Genomic DNA, 14,581 nt, shown 5'->3' on the forward strand with positions numbered 1-14,581 from the left:
TTTATCTGTTTCCTTAAGCAGCCACTACTGGCCACTGTCAAGAGAAGGTACTCAGCAAGATGGATCTTCGCTCCTACTTACAGCAATCACTTTCTATTCCCAGTCCCATGAAGGCTTGCAAGGTGCAAGACTGGCCAGAAGACAAATGGAAGAAAACATCCGTGCACCAAGTTTGAATACAGACATAAGCATCCCCCAAAGGCCCAAAGGAAAGCCTTCAGCAGAGCCTGCTCTTTAATCCTGTGCTCCAAATACATCCATCACCACTTATGAGAACCTCAGAGATAAGACTTAAAAATAAGTCAAAACACCTCCCCGCTATTTCTTCTGACTGGAGTTCAGAAACTCATCCATGGTGAAGCACTACAGGAGGGACACCTTCCTACACTGTCTTTAGAGAGAACCCTCATGGGAAGGGGCCTGCACATACACCCAGAGAGAAGGGTTCCCAGCCAAAGGCAGGAAGCCTATCAGACACAAAAGCACATCCATGAGCTCACTGGGAATATGCAGTCCTCTCACCATGGAAGAACACCTTGGGGCTCTTCCCTTCAAGCATTAATAATTGACAAGTCTTGCCCTCACCTCAACTACACAGTCCATTCTCCACCCTGGGGGAAAAAATTCTGCAGAAATTAAAAGCACTATCCCAAGAAAGGGGATTATTTTGTCATCTGAGGACACTTAGATGGAAGAGTAGAGCTGATGGGCAGTCTTGTGTTCTTTCTGATTAAAATGCTGCCTCAGGATATTACTCTCCCCCTCCAACATGAAACAGTCAATTAGGCTGTGATATATTCATGTAATAAAGACTTTTTCTTATAAAATATGTCAATCCAAGACTGGCAAGACATTTGCCTTGAAGTCACCTTACTAAGAAGAAACATGACAGATAAATCCAGTCTTAAACTAGTTAAATACTGGCATCTGAGAAAGCAGAAAAGTAGGGAACAGACAGATATATTTTTCAATCCCATCACAGTGCTTTTAAAAAAGTTTTAAAAGAAGAAAAGGAGGGGGTAGGAAGGCTTAATTTCCATGAAGAGCCATCTCACCCTTTCATTATTAATTTTATATACATGTGCATACATACACATACACAAGTACCCTCACCTTTCACCTACAATCTCTACAGGTACAAGAGCATATTAAACTGAACAGCACAAAACTGTGTTCATGGCCTCAGACGTAACGCTGTCAGATGACCACCCTGGTGACTCTCAGAGCACCCTCTTACACCACATTAAAAACAGTCATTACTGAAACAAGAACTGTCTTTGTGCATCCACCCCAAGCCAGAACACCACCTCCGCTCTCACTTGTAAGCACAGCCGGGATCACGGATGGTCCAGCTGTGCTTCTCCATAGCCACGTCCTGGCTCCGAGAGCACAGTGGAACAAGAGGCAGGGATGGCTCCATAAATCTTAGAAAGTTACACAGTTCCACCACTACTCACCATCTCCCGGTTTGTTGGCAGGAGCAATCTCTCAACATGCCACAGAGATCAAAGATATCTTTATGAATACCTGGATGCCAAGAGTCCAGAGCAGAGAGCACCATCCCAGCATCCTAACTCCCATCCAGTGAAGCAGAGCAAAATCTCTGCCCCACCAAAATAACATAAATAACAACACCTCTGTCCCCTTCTCAAGTAATAGGCAGCAATCTTTATACCTAACACTAGAACATCTTAAATCATTTTATGGGAAAACATTTGCATTTTTGGATGCATCTACAGGACTTCCTCATATACTCTATTTAGCAGAGACATCTGTTACTCAATATATATATATTTCATCTAAATCCCACCCTCTGAATCCTTTCCATCAGTTGTCACTAATGAAGCTTTGTGTGCAAAACCAAGTGCATTCTGCCCCCATTAGGAAGCCAATTACAGCAGGAAAAACAAGCAATTAACAAGGTGCAAAATAAACATCTTGCCACCTGCCTTTTAATAGCAACCCCACTTCAAACAAGTCACAGTCTCAGCACAGCTTACAGAACTGGCAACTGATATTATATATGTATTTATGCAGCAGCTGTTCTTCATTGCAACAAATATTACAGGATTACCAGATAAGGTCAGCATATTTAAAAAAAACATATAGCAAGTATTAAAACCTGCTTTGAGGCCCTGAATGCTGCTTTTAATGAAATCAGCAGCATCAGGCTTGTGTGGTATTATAGTAGAGCTGCAGTCACATCCCCAGCTTAGAGAGATTTCTCCTCATTTCTCCTTGTTTAGCAGCTTCGGCATTTGTTTCGCTAAATCCAGGGGCCTGAGCAGCTCTTAAACAGTTAGTTGTGGGGCAACTCACAGCACAAAGCTCTACAAGCAGACAAGTCTCTCCTGCTTCCATCATCCCTGCCTCTCCGTGGCCTTCTCCACCTCCCTACCATCACATAATTACACCCAATTGCGCTGTGGGGCTGGGAGAAGAAAGTCATTCACTAGGAAAAAAAAATAATAATCATAATAATCAAGGGGAAAACAAATTTATATTCCATCTTACTCTTTGCTCCTTAAGCCTTCATGCTTTAGAGGGGAAAGGAGGACTTCCAAAGACACCCTAGCTAGCTCCAGAGGGAACCAGCTTCCTTTGCCTTTTGCTGAACAGGATGAGTGACACACTTCTGAGTAGTTAACCAGGACTAGAAAAAGCTCAAGAGTATGTCTGCAGGGTTTAGCAAACTTGGAGTGGAAAATGTGCCTGAAAAAATAACAGCCAAGCTTCATCTTGCATGTTTGTTTGCTTGTCTTTGTATCTTTCCCTCTTGCTCTGTCTACTGCTATGTAAATTATTTATATACGTTAAACTTTCCATGTCACATTTCAGTTCCTGACTAATGTCCCATTTAAGCACTCGTTTCACAATTCATGTGAGTCTCTTCCTCTTAGGATTCTTCCCTCTCTGGCCTCACTGGGATCCTAGGAGTAACATGCTGAATATGATACTTTCACCATTCTGCACAGGATTCTAAGAGTTAGTTGGAGATGGAGAGAAAATTGTTAACATTCTCTCTCTAAATGACCACAGGGAGCAACAGGGAAGAGAGCTTTTAACTCCAAGCAGGGCCAGCAGAGCTACCACAGCTTTATAGAAGTCTGCATCATGATCAATAGTACTAAAACAAACCTTCACTGAATAGTTCTCCTAAAAACTCCTATACTTAAATAACAACTCACTACCCTTGAATACAACTGACAAGTCAGGTGTTAAAAGACCCACATCTTCAGTTCTGGTCATTAACTACAGGTACACAGAATAAGCAAAGTCAGAAGGAGGGGAGCAATGACAGCAGGTGAAAAGCGGTGAAAGGTCAAAATTTTCCAGACTCATGAGGGTGCACACCTAAACCTGACCTACTGCAGCCAACAAAGTAAAAATACCTTTTAGCTACCAGTTTCTCAGGCTACCAGTGCAAGTGCAGAGATCTCCCAAGTCTTTCCTCCAGCCCTAATTACAGAGACAAGGTCAGAAAAGACACAGTCTGCCAGCATGAGCTGCAGGAGGTCATATGGCCACTCCAGCTATAGAAGTATTTTAGGAGTAGTTCAATCAGTCAGGTCACTTAACTGGCTTCATTTCTGTTTGGTTTTTAAACAAGCAGCAATATTTTCCCTTGCATTTTGTGGCTGGGAGAACAGGAAGCAGAGTCCTTAATCACCAGCCTAGGATTCCAGTACACATCACTAACAACGCCATGGAGCAGTGCTGCCTAGCTCCACTTTATAGATATAAATCCACCAAAAAAATACCAAGAAGGAGCCTCATCCCAGTAAGTGACAGGGGCTCAGAACACTGTCAACTCTCACAAGTTGTTCCTATCACAGGAAGAAGGCGGGTATATTGTCTGCAGTGCCTCACAACAAACCCACACGTGACAGAAGCTGCTCCAGCTGCACATCCAAGAAAGCAGCGCACAGTTCTCAAGCTTTCTTCAACTCGATTAATTCCAGGGCAGTCTCTTCTGCTTAATGCTGATGAGGGCTCCAACGGGTTTCCTGACCAGCAGGCTGTCCAAGGCCCAAAGAATCAGCAGTTTGAGGACTACTGCTTATTGAAGGTGGCAAGAGACCAGAAATGTGGTTAAGAACTGACTGTGAGAAAGAGCTGCACTTCTAGTTCTGAGGAACCGAGACTTCAATTCTTGCAGTTCTTCAAAGGATCCTTAAAGAGACCCAATTCTTGAATTCCTTCTGCTCTCCTCAAAAGGATGGTTGAAGAGATCAGATTTCACTAAACACCAACAGCTGAACACCATCAGTACCCAGCTCACCTGAACAAGAGTGGAAGGCTGGCAATGCCCAAAAGGCTCAAGCTGCAGTCCTCCTAATCCACGTGAGCTACAGCCCATAAAACACTGACTAATTCCCAAATAGTCACATGTGTGCACATTCCCCCACAGCTCTTATAAACAGACTTCTGCAGTTTGGCAAATGGTCAGATGAAGCACAGGATATATAAAGTTAAGCAGAGAACGTTTTCAGTACATAGCAGTCTCTCCAGGTCATAGTTCATAAAAATCTTTACAATTTCTAGGATCAAAGCAGCTACAGCCATGAAAGACCTATTAGTTCATTAGGTCCGTCACCCAGCCAAAGCAGGTTACCCAGAAAAGACATGACAAAGTTAAAGTAATGGTGTGCAAACAAGCTGAGTACATTTTTCTTTGAAAAAAAAGATGCTCAGCACAGTCAGATATGTGAACTAGGTCCAAAAGTTAAAGTTCAGTTTTGTTTTTAAGAAATAAGCAAGCACATTTCTACAGGGCAGCTATAAAATGCTAACCTAATGATGTGGCTTAGCTATGAAGCTCAGCTCCACACCCTCTTTCTCACTCTCAATTGCAAATTTCCATCTCCAAACACAAATGCCTTTTACCACACAGTTCAGTAAGAAAATTACTTTGGAGCCCTGGTGCTGAAAATGCATCAAAGCACAATCTTCAAATTCTCAGCTCCCCACCCCCTCCAGCCCCCCAAAAAAGAAAGAAATCAAAGGATAAAAAGGAAAGACGCAGTTTGGCTCCCACTGGCCTACAATAACAATAATGATCATAATGTAGAGATCGCAGGAGGTTCGTCTACCCTCCATGCCAAGTCAATTTGCTCCATTCACAACTGCACCTAATTATTCCTGGGACTGCAAAAATTACTGTCTTTTCACTAGCAATAGAATTGTAAAAATACTTTCAACCTCAAGCCCTTATTTATTAAAACAAAACTATTTGCTCTTTTACGGTTCATGTTAGGTCTGGCAGTTCTGTGCAGAGGGTCAATAACCCAGTCGTTCAAAAAATAGTCACAAAAGACGTATTAACATAAGCTGTGCATTAAGACACAATTATTTATATGCCTGACATTAATGGCTCTGCGCTGTGCACTGTATCAATTCACAGATACTTTAGCAGGAAAATAACAACACTTCGGGAGAATTTCTGCTCTCCCAAGGACAATTAGCATAACGCTAACGCTGAAACGAGAGAGCAATAAGGACTGACAGGGTAATGCTTCATCCCAGAGTCTCCAGAAGAGCGGTGCCTGTCCCCAAAGTTTATACCCATCACAGCACGCTTCCCTCTGCTAAGCACACACAACCCGTGCCTAATGCCTCCCCAATCCTTAGATTAACGAAATACGAGTAAAGCAGTTTCAAGATGCATTATCCTCTGCCACCAGATCTCCCCGGCGCGGGTGCCCAGCGGGACCGGCCGCGCTGCCCGCAGCCGGCCACCGACGGCCCGGCCGAAAGGCTCGAAAGGCTCCCCTCGCAGCGGGCACCGCCGCGACAGCGGGCAGCACCGGGGGCAGCGCACACCGCTGGGACCTCACCACGCACAGGTCACGGCAGGGCGGAGCAGCACCGCCAGCTAACGGGACGGCGCCGCGTCCCAGCTGGCCCCGGAGTTTGGAAACTCTCGGCAACCCCGCAGCCACCGCAGCGCCCGCAACTTGGCCGGGGCTCGAGGGCGAGCGCCACCAGAGAGGCATCGCCCGTGCGGGCTGTGCGGAGCCGCGGAGCAGCCCTGCAGCGCCGGGAGCAGGCTGCGCGCCGGGCTGTGCCGCCGCCTCCCGCCCGAGGGAGCCGCCGAACCGCGGGCAAACAGCCCCGAGCGATGCTGCGCTGACAGAGTCGCGGCACGGCGACAGCGGCGGTCCCAGCGCCCCGTTCCCCTGCCCCGGGGGAGCGAAGGACACACCGCGCCGGCGCTCCTGCCCGCGGCGCGGCGGAGCTCGGGCTGCTGCGGGACGCCCCGGCTTATCCCTCAGCCCTGCCCGCCGGGATGCCCACCCTTCACCCCTCCGCCTGACCGGGCGGGCAGCTGCCGCGCCGCAGCCACCAGTTGCGCTTCCCGCTGCGGTACCTCAGCCAGGACGGGATGAGAAGTCCGCCCGCTGCCGAAGCCCTCTCGCAATGCAACAAGTGCCCGCCCGGGCGCAGCGGGAGGAGGCGGCGCGGGGGCGGTCGCGGTGCCGCCTCAGCGCTCGGGGCGCCCCGGCTGCCACTCACCGCGCCGCGCGCCCAGCGCCGCCGCGAGCCCGCCCCCCCGCGCGCGCGCGCGCGCGCGCTCTCTTGGGCCGCCGGGGACGCCGTACCGCCGGCCGCTACCATCAAGTACCACAGGGGGGAATAGGACCGCTCAACCCGCCCGCCCGCCGTGTCGGGCCGGCCGGCGGCGGCGCGGTTTCCCCCGGCCGGGCGCGGTGGTGGCGGCCGGCGGCCATCGGCCATCGGCAGCGAAGGAGCGGCGCGGTGGGAGCTGCTCGCGGGGCCGCGGAGGTGCCGGGCGGGAGCTGAGGGCCGGGGACGGGATCGGGGCCGGCCGCTCGCCTCCAGGGAGCCCTCGGACCGGGCTTCGCCAGCGCACGGCCGCTGCCAGGCCGGGGCGTGCCGGCGCGGGACAGCGCAGCCCTGAGCGCGCTGTGTCCGGTCGCTTCGCGGGGGTTTGACGCGGTGTTTGTGTCGTTGCAGCCACGGCGCAGAAATGATCATCCCGGTCAGATGCTTCACGTGCGGCAAAATAGTGGGGAACAAGTGGGAAGCCTACCTTGGCCTTCTGCAGGCGGAGTACACGGAAGGGTGGGTGTTATTTCTGTGTTCTTGGACTCACGCCTTAGGTGAGACACACAGTGCATAAGCTCCCAGACCTGCCGGGGTTGGAAGGGAGCTCTGGAGATCCTCTCGTCCGGCCTCCCTGCCAAGGCAGGGCCAGAGGCACAAGTGCAGGGTCGTGGCGTCATGAAAGAGACGCGGAGAGGCTAAAAACCACAGGTACATTCTGACATCGTTTAAACAGAGGTTAGAAATTGAAAGAGGCAACAAAGTGCGTGTTTCCCTACCGAATCTTTCGGGGCAGCTGGATGGAAGTTGCCAAGCCATGGCCCTTGTACCCAAAAGGTTCCCAGATACATAACTGTACACATTAGCTTGTTTCTTCCCTTTCTCTTCCATATACCCAACTTTGACACCAACGTGATCCGTTTTTTAAAGGGAGAGAAAGAAAAAAAAGTTTAAAACGTAAGAAGTGTTTAGCGGTTTGGGGTTTTTTAAAGTATTTTAACCCAGGGTTGCTAACCTTATTTTTAAGTACAGGTTTGCTGGAGAAAGGAGAAGTTTTAACTGCTTTAGATAGTGCTAAGGACTCTGTGCTAAGAAGGCTGTGCATCATTTGCATAGCCAGAGTTTCTGCTAATAGTTCAAGGAGAATCTAACCTCAGAAGCTTTGGGAAGAAAATTTGAGAAATACTTACATTTTCATCAAATTTAACTATGAAACAAAAATATCCATGGATGTTTGCAATTCAGAAGAGTGAAAAAGAAGTTAGAAATTAAAGTGATGTTGAAGGAAAAAGTAGATGTTAAGTAGAAAGAAAATAAGTTGGTTTGCATTCAAGTGGTTGGGGATGCTAATAGTTTTTACAGGGAAGTGTATTTTGTTCATATATGGAGTTAAAAGCATTACAATACAGTGGGTTGTTAATTATTTTCACTCATACTACAATTTACTGGGACTTTTTTGATAGTGCTTCTGACTTCTATTCTAGGCATTACATTTTTAATATTTTCCTCATCTTCATTATTCCTCTGCTTTTATATAGGAGTTTTGTGTTGTCGTTGACAAATGCTCAGTTGAAAGCAAGTGTTGTCACTGGCTTGATTCTGGGGTGCTTGTTCAAACTTATGCAATTATGGTGTAAGAAGCAGAGATATCAAACAGCCAAAGTCTCACAGTGCAGTACTGGAATCACTGTTAATGGTGGCTTAAGAAATGGGTGGACAAAATGGAAAACCTTGTCTTAAGAATCAGTCATTAAAAAAGACACCCATACCTTTCTGTTGGTCCCTTAAAAGTGCTCTTTTGCCACAAGTCCTTGGAAGCTGGAGGAAAAGGCAAATACAGTTCAAGTTGTCTTAAAGTATGTAGTATGACTTTGGAAGTTGTGATTAATGTTAATATTTTGCATCTCTGATAACTGCATATGAGAGTTCAGAACTCTCCAGATAGCTCTTAAAATTTACCTTTCAACAGACATCAGATGCTTCTGTTCTCAAGTATTTCAGAAAGTGGAATCATTTATACATTCTTCAAAATGCCCCACAGTGTTCTTACACTTCTCTAAAAGAAGTTTTGCACGTGCTGTCCTAGAGTGAGCAGCCCTGCTCAACAGGTGCAAGGACTGAGTGACATCAGAGAAGCTGTGGACATTGGCTCCTGAAGTTAGACTGTACTTTGCTTGAAGCCAAACAACTTTTTACCATGGTCCAGCTCAGGCGGCAGCTTCCTTGCAGTTATTTGTATTTTAGAAAAGTATCCATGGGCTTATTCCTACAGGAGAATTACAGGTTCCAGGAAATTAAGTTTGTTTTGAGCAAGCACTTCATTGCTTTGCATTATATCAGTCTAAACACCTGAGATCAGTCATGTCTCATGAATGTCACATTCTGAAGGAACATCAGACCGGCTTTATGGTTCAGAGGTTGGAGCTAAAGATCTTGGTAGTATCGTGATCTTTTAGAGATCTGATAGCCACAGCCATGGAAAACACACGCAGTGGTTTAGGCTGGGATGACTCAACATGCTCTACCCAAACAGAAGAATCTGGAGCAGTCACTCCAAAGGAATTCAGTGGAAAGACTGTAAAACACTGATTTCTGACCAGTCTGCACATATTTCCTTGTCTGTATGTGGGGGGCAGGTTGTATAACCAAGTGCCTTCTCTGATGGGAACTGGGAAGGATTGTAGCCCTCCTCAGAATTAGCATCCTTGTGTGGGGGAGGTTGCAATCGCAGTTATTTTAGTTCCTGTATATCTCACCTTTTTAGCATGGCTCAGATCTTAAATTTATCTTGTGAAATAGGCAAGAATCATCCTCAGTTTACAGAAAAATGTTAAAACAGTGCCCTCTGAAAGCTGTGGCAGTTGGGGACCCTTCTCAGCAGCAGATCCTGTGCTCTGGCCGGCTGGAGAATGGGCAAACACTGTCAAGAGCACTAAGTGGAAAAGGGCGTTAACAGCACATGCAACAGCACATGCTGAATTTCTGGGTGTCTTTGAACTGCAAACAAATTCTCCTGTATGACTGAGCTCAAAGTAATCAGTGTGTTGCTTAGGAAACGCAGACAAGTGGTTCTGACTCACTTCATCCGTTATGTTTTTTAATTGTTGTTCGTTAATAGAGATGCCCTGGATGCCCTTGGCTTGAAGAGATACTGCTGCCGCAGAATGCTCCTCGCCCATGTGGATCTGATTGAGAAGCTTTTGAATTATGCACCCCTGGAGAAATGAGATGGAAAAAGCGGTGTGCTGCAAGCCATGTGGAACGGATCTCTAATTTAAACTTGAAACTGGACTTCAGGCAGTAAAGGATGAGAGCCAACAGGAGTGCAACCATCAAGAGATGTTTATCTTCTGGATAAAATACTGCCCCAAGCCACTAACCTATTTCAAGGAAAGAATAGAATGAAGTCCACTTAACCAAGATTTAGAGATTAAAAGTTTGGATGCTTCTTCTTAAATCTCTGTTTGGTGTTGTGAACTTCTAGATGCTTCTGCCAGTAAAACCAAATGTTTGCTCATGTAGAAAAACTGTTACATTTCATTAAAATGTTGAAATAAAGGTGGTTTTTCCCTTGTAGCCTTCCTACAGCTTTTGGATCAAGTAAAGAGTATGCTTGGATCTTGGTGGTTACCTTAAGGTTAGAGGTGCTGCTGAGTCCAGTCCAGTGCCCTGCACTGGGCAGGTGAGGGTTAGAAACACAAGCCTGAGCTGTGGTTCCAGTGCCATGGAAGGGGGTAAGTTTGTGAGGCATTGCTCTGGAAAGCTGCTGGAGCCCACAGAGAACACTTCCCACCGCAGTTAAAGTCAACTGGTTTCTGTACCTCAGTCCTTACCCAACACTGGGGCTGCTGTATCACAGAAACAGTGATGCAGATGGTGCAGTGCCTCCCTTTAAGCAAAACATGTCTGAGTGTCTCTGCGGAGAGCAGTGCATGTGAGAACTGAGGCGTGCTGGTGTGAACAGGATCAAAGTGCTGCTGCTGCCAAGCACCTGCACCCCTTGTGGCTGCTACAGACGCTTTCCGCCGCTCCTCGCTGCCGTGGCTTCACGTTGCGCTGCGCGTGTGCTGCGCTGCTGCCCGCCCCAACACGGGCTGAAATGGCAGCTGGAGCTGCAGGGCTGGGGAAGGTCTGCACCCAGACAGGCACCGACCCTGCCCCAGGGTCTCGCCTTCCTCCTGCACAATCGGCTTGTAAGATAGAACGTTTGCATTCTGTTCTGTGACATGCAGAAAATGCATCGTTGCACATGGTGTGTGCACAGGCAGACACACCCATCTTACCTGAAGGTGAAGGAGACCCCTTCCTACCCCGTGAAGGTTTGGGATTGTGTGCAAATGCAGCATTAGTTCATCATTACAGCAGCCCAGTAGAGAATGGGCAGGAAAAGATGATAATTCCTTAGGATGCAGTCTATTGCTCCTTGGTGCAGTTAAACTTTTGGCACTCGTGTATCAGCTGCAGGGTAAGAAGTATCTCTGTGGATTTTTTCTGTAGTACAAAGAATGTGGTTTGAACAAACCCTGGGTTTACAGAAATAGCAATCGTTTAATGTGCTTACTGGGTCAAACTTGTACTGACAAAGCTTAAAACTAGATTGTCTCACTGAACAAGAGGCAGGACTGCTGCTTGCCTTTGGCTATCACCCAACCAATCTTTACACTTGAACTTGCTTTTCAATTTACTACAAGGCAGTAGTAGATGTTTCTTATATTCAGCAATTCTTCACTGAAGACATCTTAAAACCTGTGCTTTACCCTAATGCAAAGAGAATTAAGCAATTAATTCTAGCATTTGTTTCATAGTTGGTTGGATAGCTTATGTTCTGCATGCCTGCTGTATTAGCAAGCTGAACACGTTATCAAAACAAACCAAAAAAAGCCTTTCACTTCTCTCTCGGGCTGTTTTGTAAAAGGGACACTGAACTAGAGGAGGACCTTTCCCAAGTGAGCTCGTGTGGGACACTTTTTGCTGTCAGCGGGGTGTGAGAGCGCCGTGTGCCAGCCTTTCACAGATCCATGGCGGGCCCCGCGCTCGCTGCTGAGCCGCGCTGGGAGCGCAGCAGCCCAGACGGGAACGTCTGGCAGAGGCAGCCGTGCAGGAACGCCGTGCAGAAAGCTGGCCTGCAGCTCTGCCAAGGAACTGGATTAGACGAGCTGACAGGACTTGGTTCCTATCTGCAAAAGCAAATTCCTAATCTCGTTTTCTGCTTTAGAGTAACATGTTTCTTTTCAAAGCGGGTGCCAAGTTGTCTGATATGAAAAGTTATGGCTCCTAAATACTTAATAATGAAAATGGAATTTGCAAGAACACAGCAGGACTCGTTCAAAAAATGTGAAGGAAAAAACACCACCTTGGTTGCTCTCATTACTATTCTTAAAACCAGGGTGCAGTGGAAGCCAATGGCAGCCTGGTATCACTCCTTCAGACAGATGTACCCAAGGAGCCACAGAAACACCTGAGCAGCAAGACTAAGTCACAGCAGGCACTGATATTAGCTCATGCAACCCTTGACACCCTGTGTGCATCACAGCTTTTCCTCAGGAGTTTGCAAATGCGGCATTAACCAAAATGCCATTGCAGAAAAGTCATTTCTGCAATGTGGTAAAGCAAGCAGTTTATTGTGATCATGTGAAAAGTAATCTCGAGAGTTTTGTCCTTGGGAGGGTTAGGAGCAGAAGCAGAGCCTAAATCCTGTTGCAGAAAGAGTCTGAAATTTTCAGTGGATTTCTGTAAATCCCATCTTTCACCCCTGCTCATTGGTAACTAGGAAAGTAATTCCCTTTTTGCTGTCACTTCCCCTGTGCTACCTTCTGCAGCAGTTAATAACATAAGAGTATTGGATCTGCTTTCTAACCTGCCAGATGTCTTTGGGAAGAGCCATTAAATATGCTCACAACAACCACGCTTTTTCAAGACAATGTAAAAGATGTGCATAAACAGAAGAAATAAAAAAGCCTCAGTTTTCCCTCAAACCAGAAAAAAAAGCCCTTAACAAAATCAACAGATAGGCAGCAGTGGAAAAAAAATAAGATAAATGGCACTGAATATGCAGCCCTTAATTACATAAAGAATTCTCCGGTTGGAAGGTTTTTGAAAAATACAAAAATCCCACCACTCCTCTGTAGTCACTAATTCACTTTACATGTGAAGTATTCTGGAAATTCTTCAAGACTGTCTTGAAAAGCTGTTTGCAGGGCTCCCACTAACCCAGGTCATGGTTTAACCCACAGGCAGCAACCAAGCCCCACACAGCAATCCCTCATTTCCCACCAGCAGGAGCGATTCTCTCTGGGGAGAGAATCAGAAGGGTAAAAGCTGGAAACTCGTGGGTGGAGATAAAGGCAGTTTAATAGGGAAAGCAAAAGCAGCGCACACACATGAAGCAAAACAAGGAATTAATTCACTGCTTCCCATGGGCAGGTGCTCAGGCATCTCCAGGAGAGCAGGGCCCCATCAGGTGTAACTGTTTCTTAGGAAGACAAATGGCATCACTCCAAATCCTTCCTCCTTTTTCCCCCTCACTTTACACACTGATATAATTTGGTCTGGAATATCCCTTTGGTCACTTGGGGTCACCTGTCCCGGCTGTGTCTCCTCCCCACCTCCCATGCACCCCCAGCCTCCTCCCCAGCAGGGCAGTACCAAAAGCAGAAAAGGGGCTCTGTGTGAGCCCTGCTCAGCAATGACAAAAACATCTCTGTATAACCAACCCTGTGCTCAGCAGAAATCCAAAACACAGCCCCATACCAGCCACTGTGAAGGAAATTAACTCTACCCCAACCAAAACCAGCACACCTGGTACTGGGAAAGCAAGCAGTCACAATCAGAAGTGTGACAGAAGATCTTCTGTCACCCAAGCCTCCCTTCACACATCACAATCATGCCGAAATAATGAAGTAGTGCCTGGGACACACAGTGGGAGCTGAGGTCATGAAAGTACAGAGGAATCTCCTTATGGAGCTCAGCATCCTGCTTCAGTCTGGGGCACCAGCACCAAGCTGTGTGTGCTTGGAAAGCTTTATGTTTCATGAAGTGACAATTATAAACAAAAAAAAGCCACCCTCTTTATCATAATTCTGAGTCCATCTGCAGGAAGGAGGTGAAATGCTTTTGTGCCAATCTGTAATGAGCCTCAGGTTTTATATCGCATAAGGAATTTTGCTCCGAAAAACCATCTCTTGTGAGGGTCTCACCCCAGGGTGATTTACTGAGAGATGTGTGCTGGGCTTTTGTTCTTCCCATGACTTTTCCCTAAATGCAGTCTGGAATTAGATATCAAGCTCTGACTTCTTGTATATGCTTCTTGTCTATATGAAGAAATATGAAAACTCTCAAAATCCTGATTAAAACCATCACCCAAACCCCCATGGCAGTGTATTTCCATCAAGATGTCTAACTAGCCCTGTGGCTATGAAGCTACATTTCACTGATGATAATCTGTGAGAATCAAGAACAGGAGCTACCCCTTTCCCTGCAAATGGCCCTACAAGAAAAATCAATCCTTGCCCTGACAAAAAGAAAAAGAAACAAACACCCCACACAGAACACAGAACAAATAGCCTATTTTCCTCTAAAATCAGTGTAATCCCAAAGAGTTTCTAACTCCAGTACGGATCCTGATAGAAAATAGCATCTCTGCTTTGACCCCTCTCAGAGCAGACACACGTACATCCAGTTGAGCTCAATTAGACAGCAAGATTTTCTTATTACTGAGTCTTCTCAATTGAAACATCTCCAAGATAATGTTGCTTCTACCTGGCTCTGACTGCCCAGAATTTGAGCATAGATTTGCTTTCCCCTTCAGTGCACTGGCACCATGATTTACATGGTGATTTTGCTTTCAGCCCCAATTTTTATTCAGTTCCTCCAGCCAGTGAGAAAGCATTTTTAATTGCTCATTGGGGACAGCACAATAAAGATGTCTGAAAACCCAGGACAGGGAGCACGTGGCCAAGCCTTTGGCTCTGCCATGCTGGATGGTTTGATGCGTCACCCACTGAAGTCTGTGGGA

General features: G+C 46.7%; 2 protein-coding genes across 10 annotated transcripts in view; one reads left to right on the forward strand and one right to left on the reverse strand.

The window, feature by feature from the left end:
• Positions 1-6,780, reverse strand: part of TSPAN4 (tetraspanin 4) — a 415,251-nt gene extending 408,471 nt beyond the window's left edge. For 5 of the 8 annotated variants that reach the window (XR_010080526.1, XR_010080525.1, XR_010080527.1 and 2 more), the window contains exon 1: positions 6,371-6,780. Coding sequence is in view for 1 of the 8 variants with exons in the window: in XM_063398241.1 (XP_063254311.1) it covers positions 6,371-6,738 (368 nt within the window). In the remaining 7 variants the exon portion in view is untranslated. The remainder of the gene's footprint in view (positions 1-6,370) is intronic. The other 3 variants (XR_010080524.1, XM_063398243.1, XM_063398238.1) reach the window with 3 other exon arrangements.
• On the forward strand, positions 6,644-10,143 carry POLR2L (RNA polymerase II, I and III subunit L). Of its 2 annotated transcripts, none has more exons than XM_063398244.1 (3): positions 6,644-6,786; positions 6,979-7,086; positions 9,686-10,143. In XM_063398244.1, the coding sequence occupies exons 2-3, from the start codon at positions 6,992-6,994 to the stop codon at positions 9,792-9,794; spliced, it is 204 nt and encodes a 67-aa protein (XP_063254314.1). In that variant the 5' UTR covers positions 6,644-6,786; positions 6,979-6,991; the 3' UTR covers positions 9,795-10,143. The 2 variants fall into 2 exon arrangements, with proteins under 2 accessions (XP_063254314.1, XP_063254315.1); XM_063398245.1 differs by having other exon boundaries at positions 6,729-6,759.
• The last annotated feature ends 4,438 nt before the right edge of the window (positions 10,144-14,581 follow it).

This window comes from Prinia subflava, chromosome 5, assembly GCF_021018805.1.
Source record: "Prinia subflava isolate CZ2003 ecotype Zambia chromosome 5, Cam_Psub_1.2, whole genome shotgun sequence".
Classification (NCBI taxonomy): domain Eukaryota; kingdom Metazoa; phylum Chordata; class Aves; order Passeriformes; family Cisticolidae; genus Prinia; species Prinia subflava.

What these genes read in the sequence shown, in the direction of transcription:
- POLR2L (XM_063398244.1), top strand. Translation starts at nt 6,992, where the DNA reads ATGATCATCCCGGTCAGATGCTTCACGTGCGGCAAAATAGTGGGGAAC. An exon ending in CAGGCGGAGTACACGGAAGG is followed by an intron (nt 7,087 to 9,685) that starts GTGGGTGTTATT and finishes GTTCGTTAATAG; the next exon opens with AGATGCCCTGGATGCCCTTG.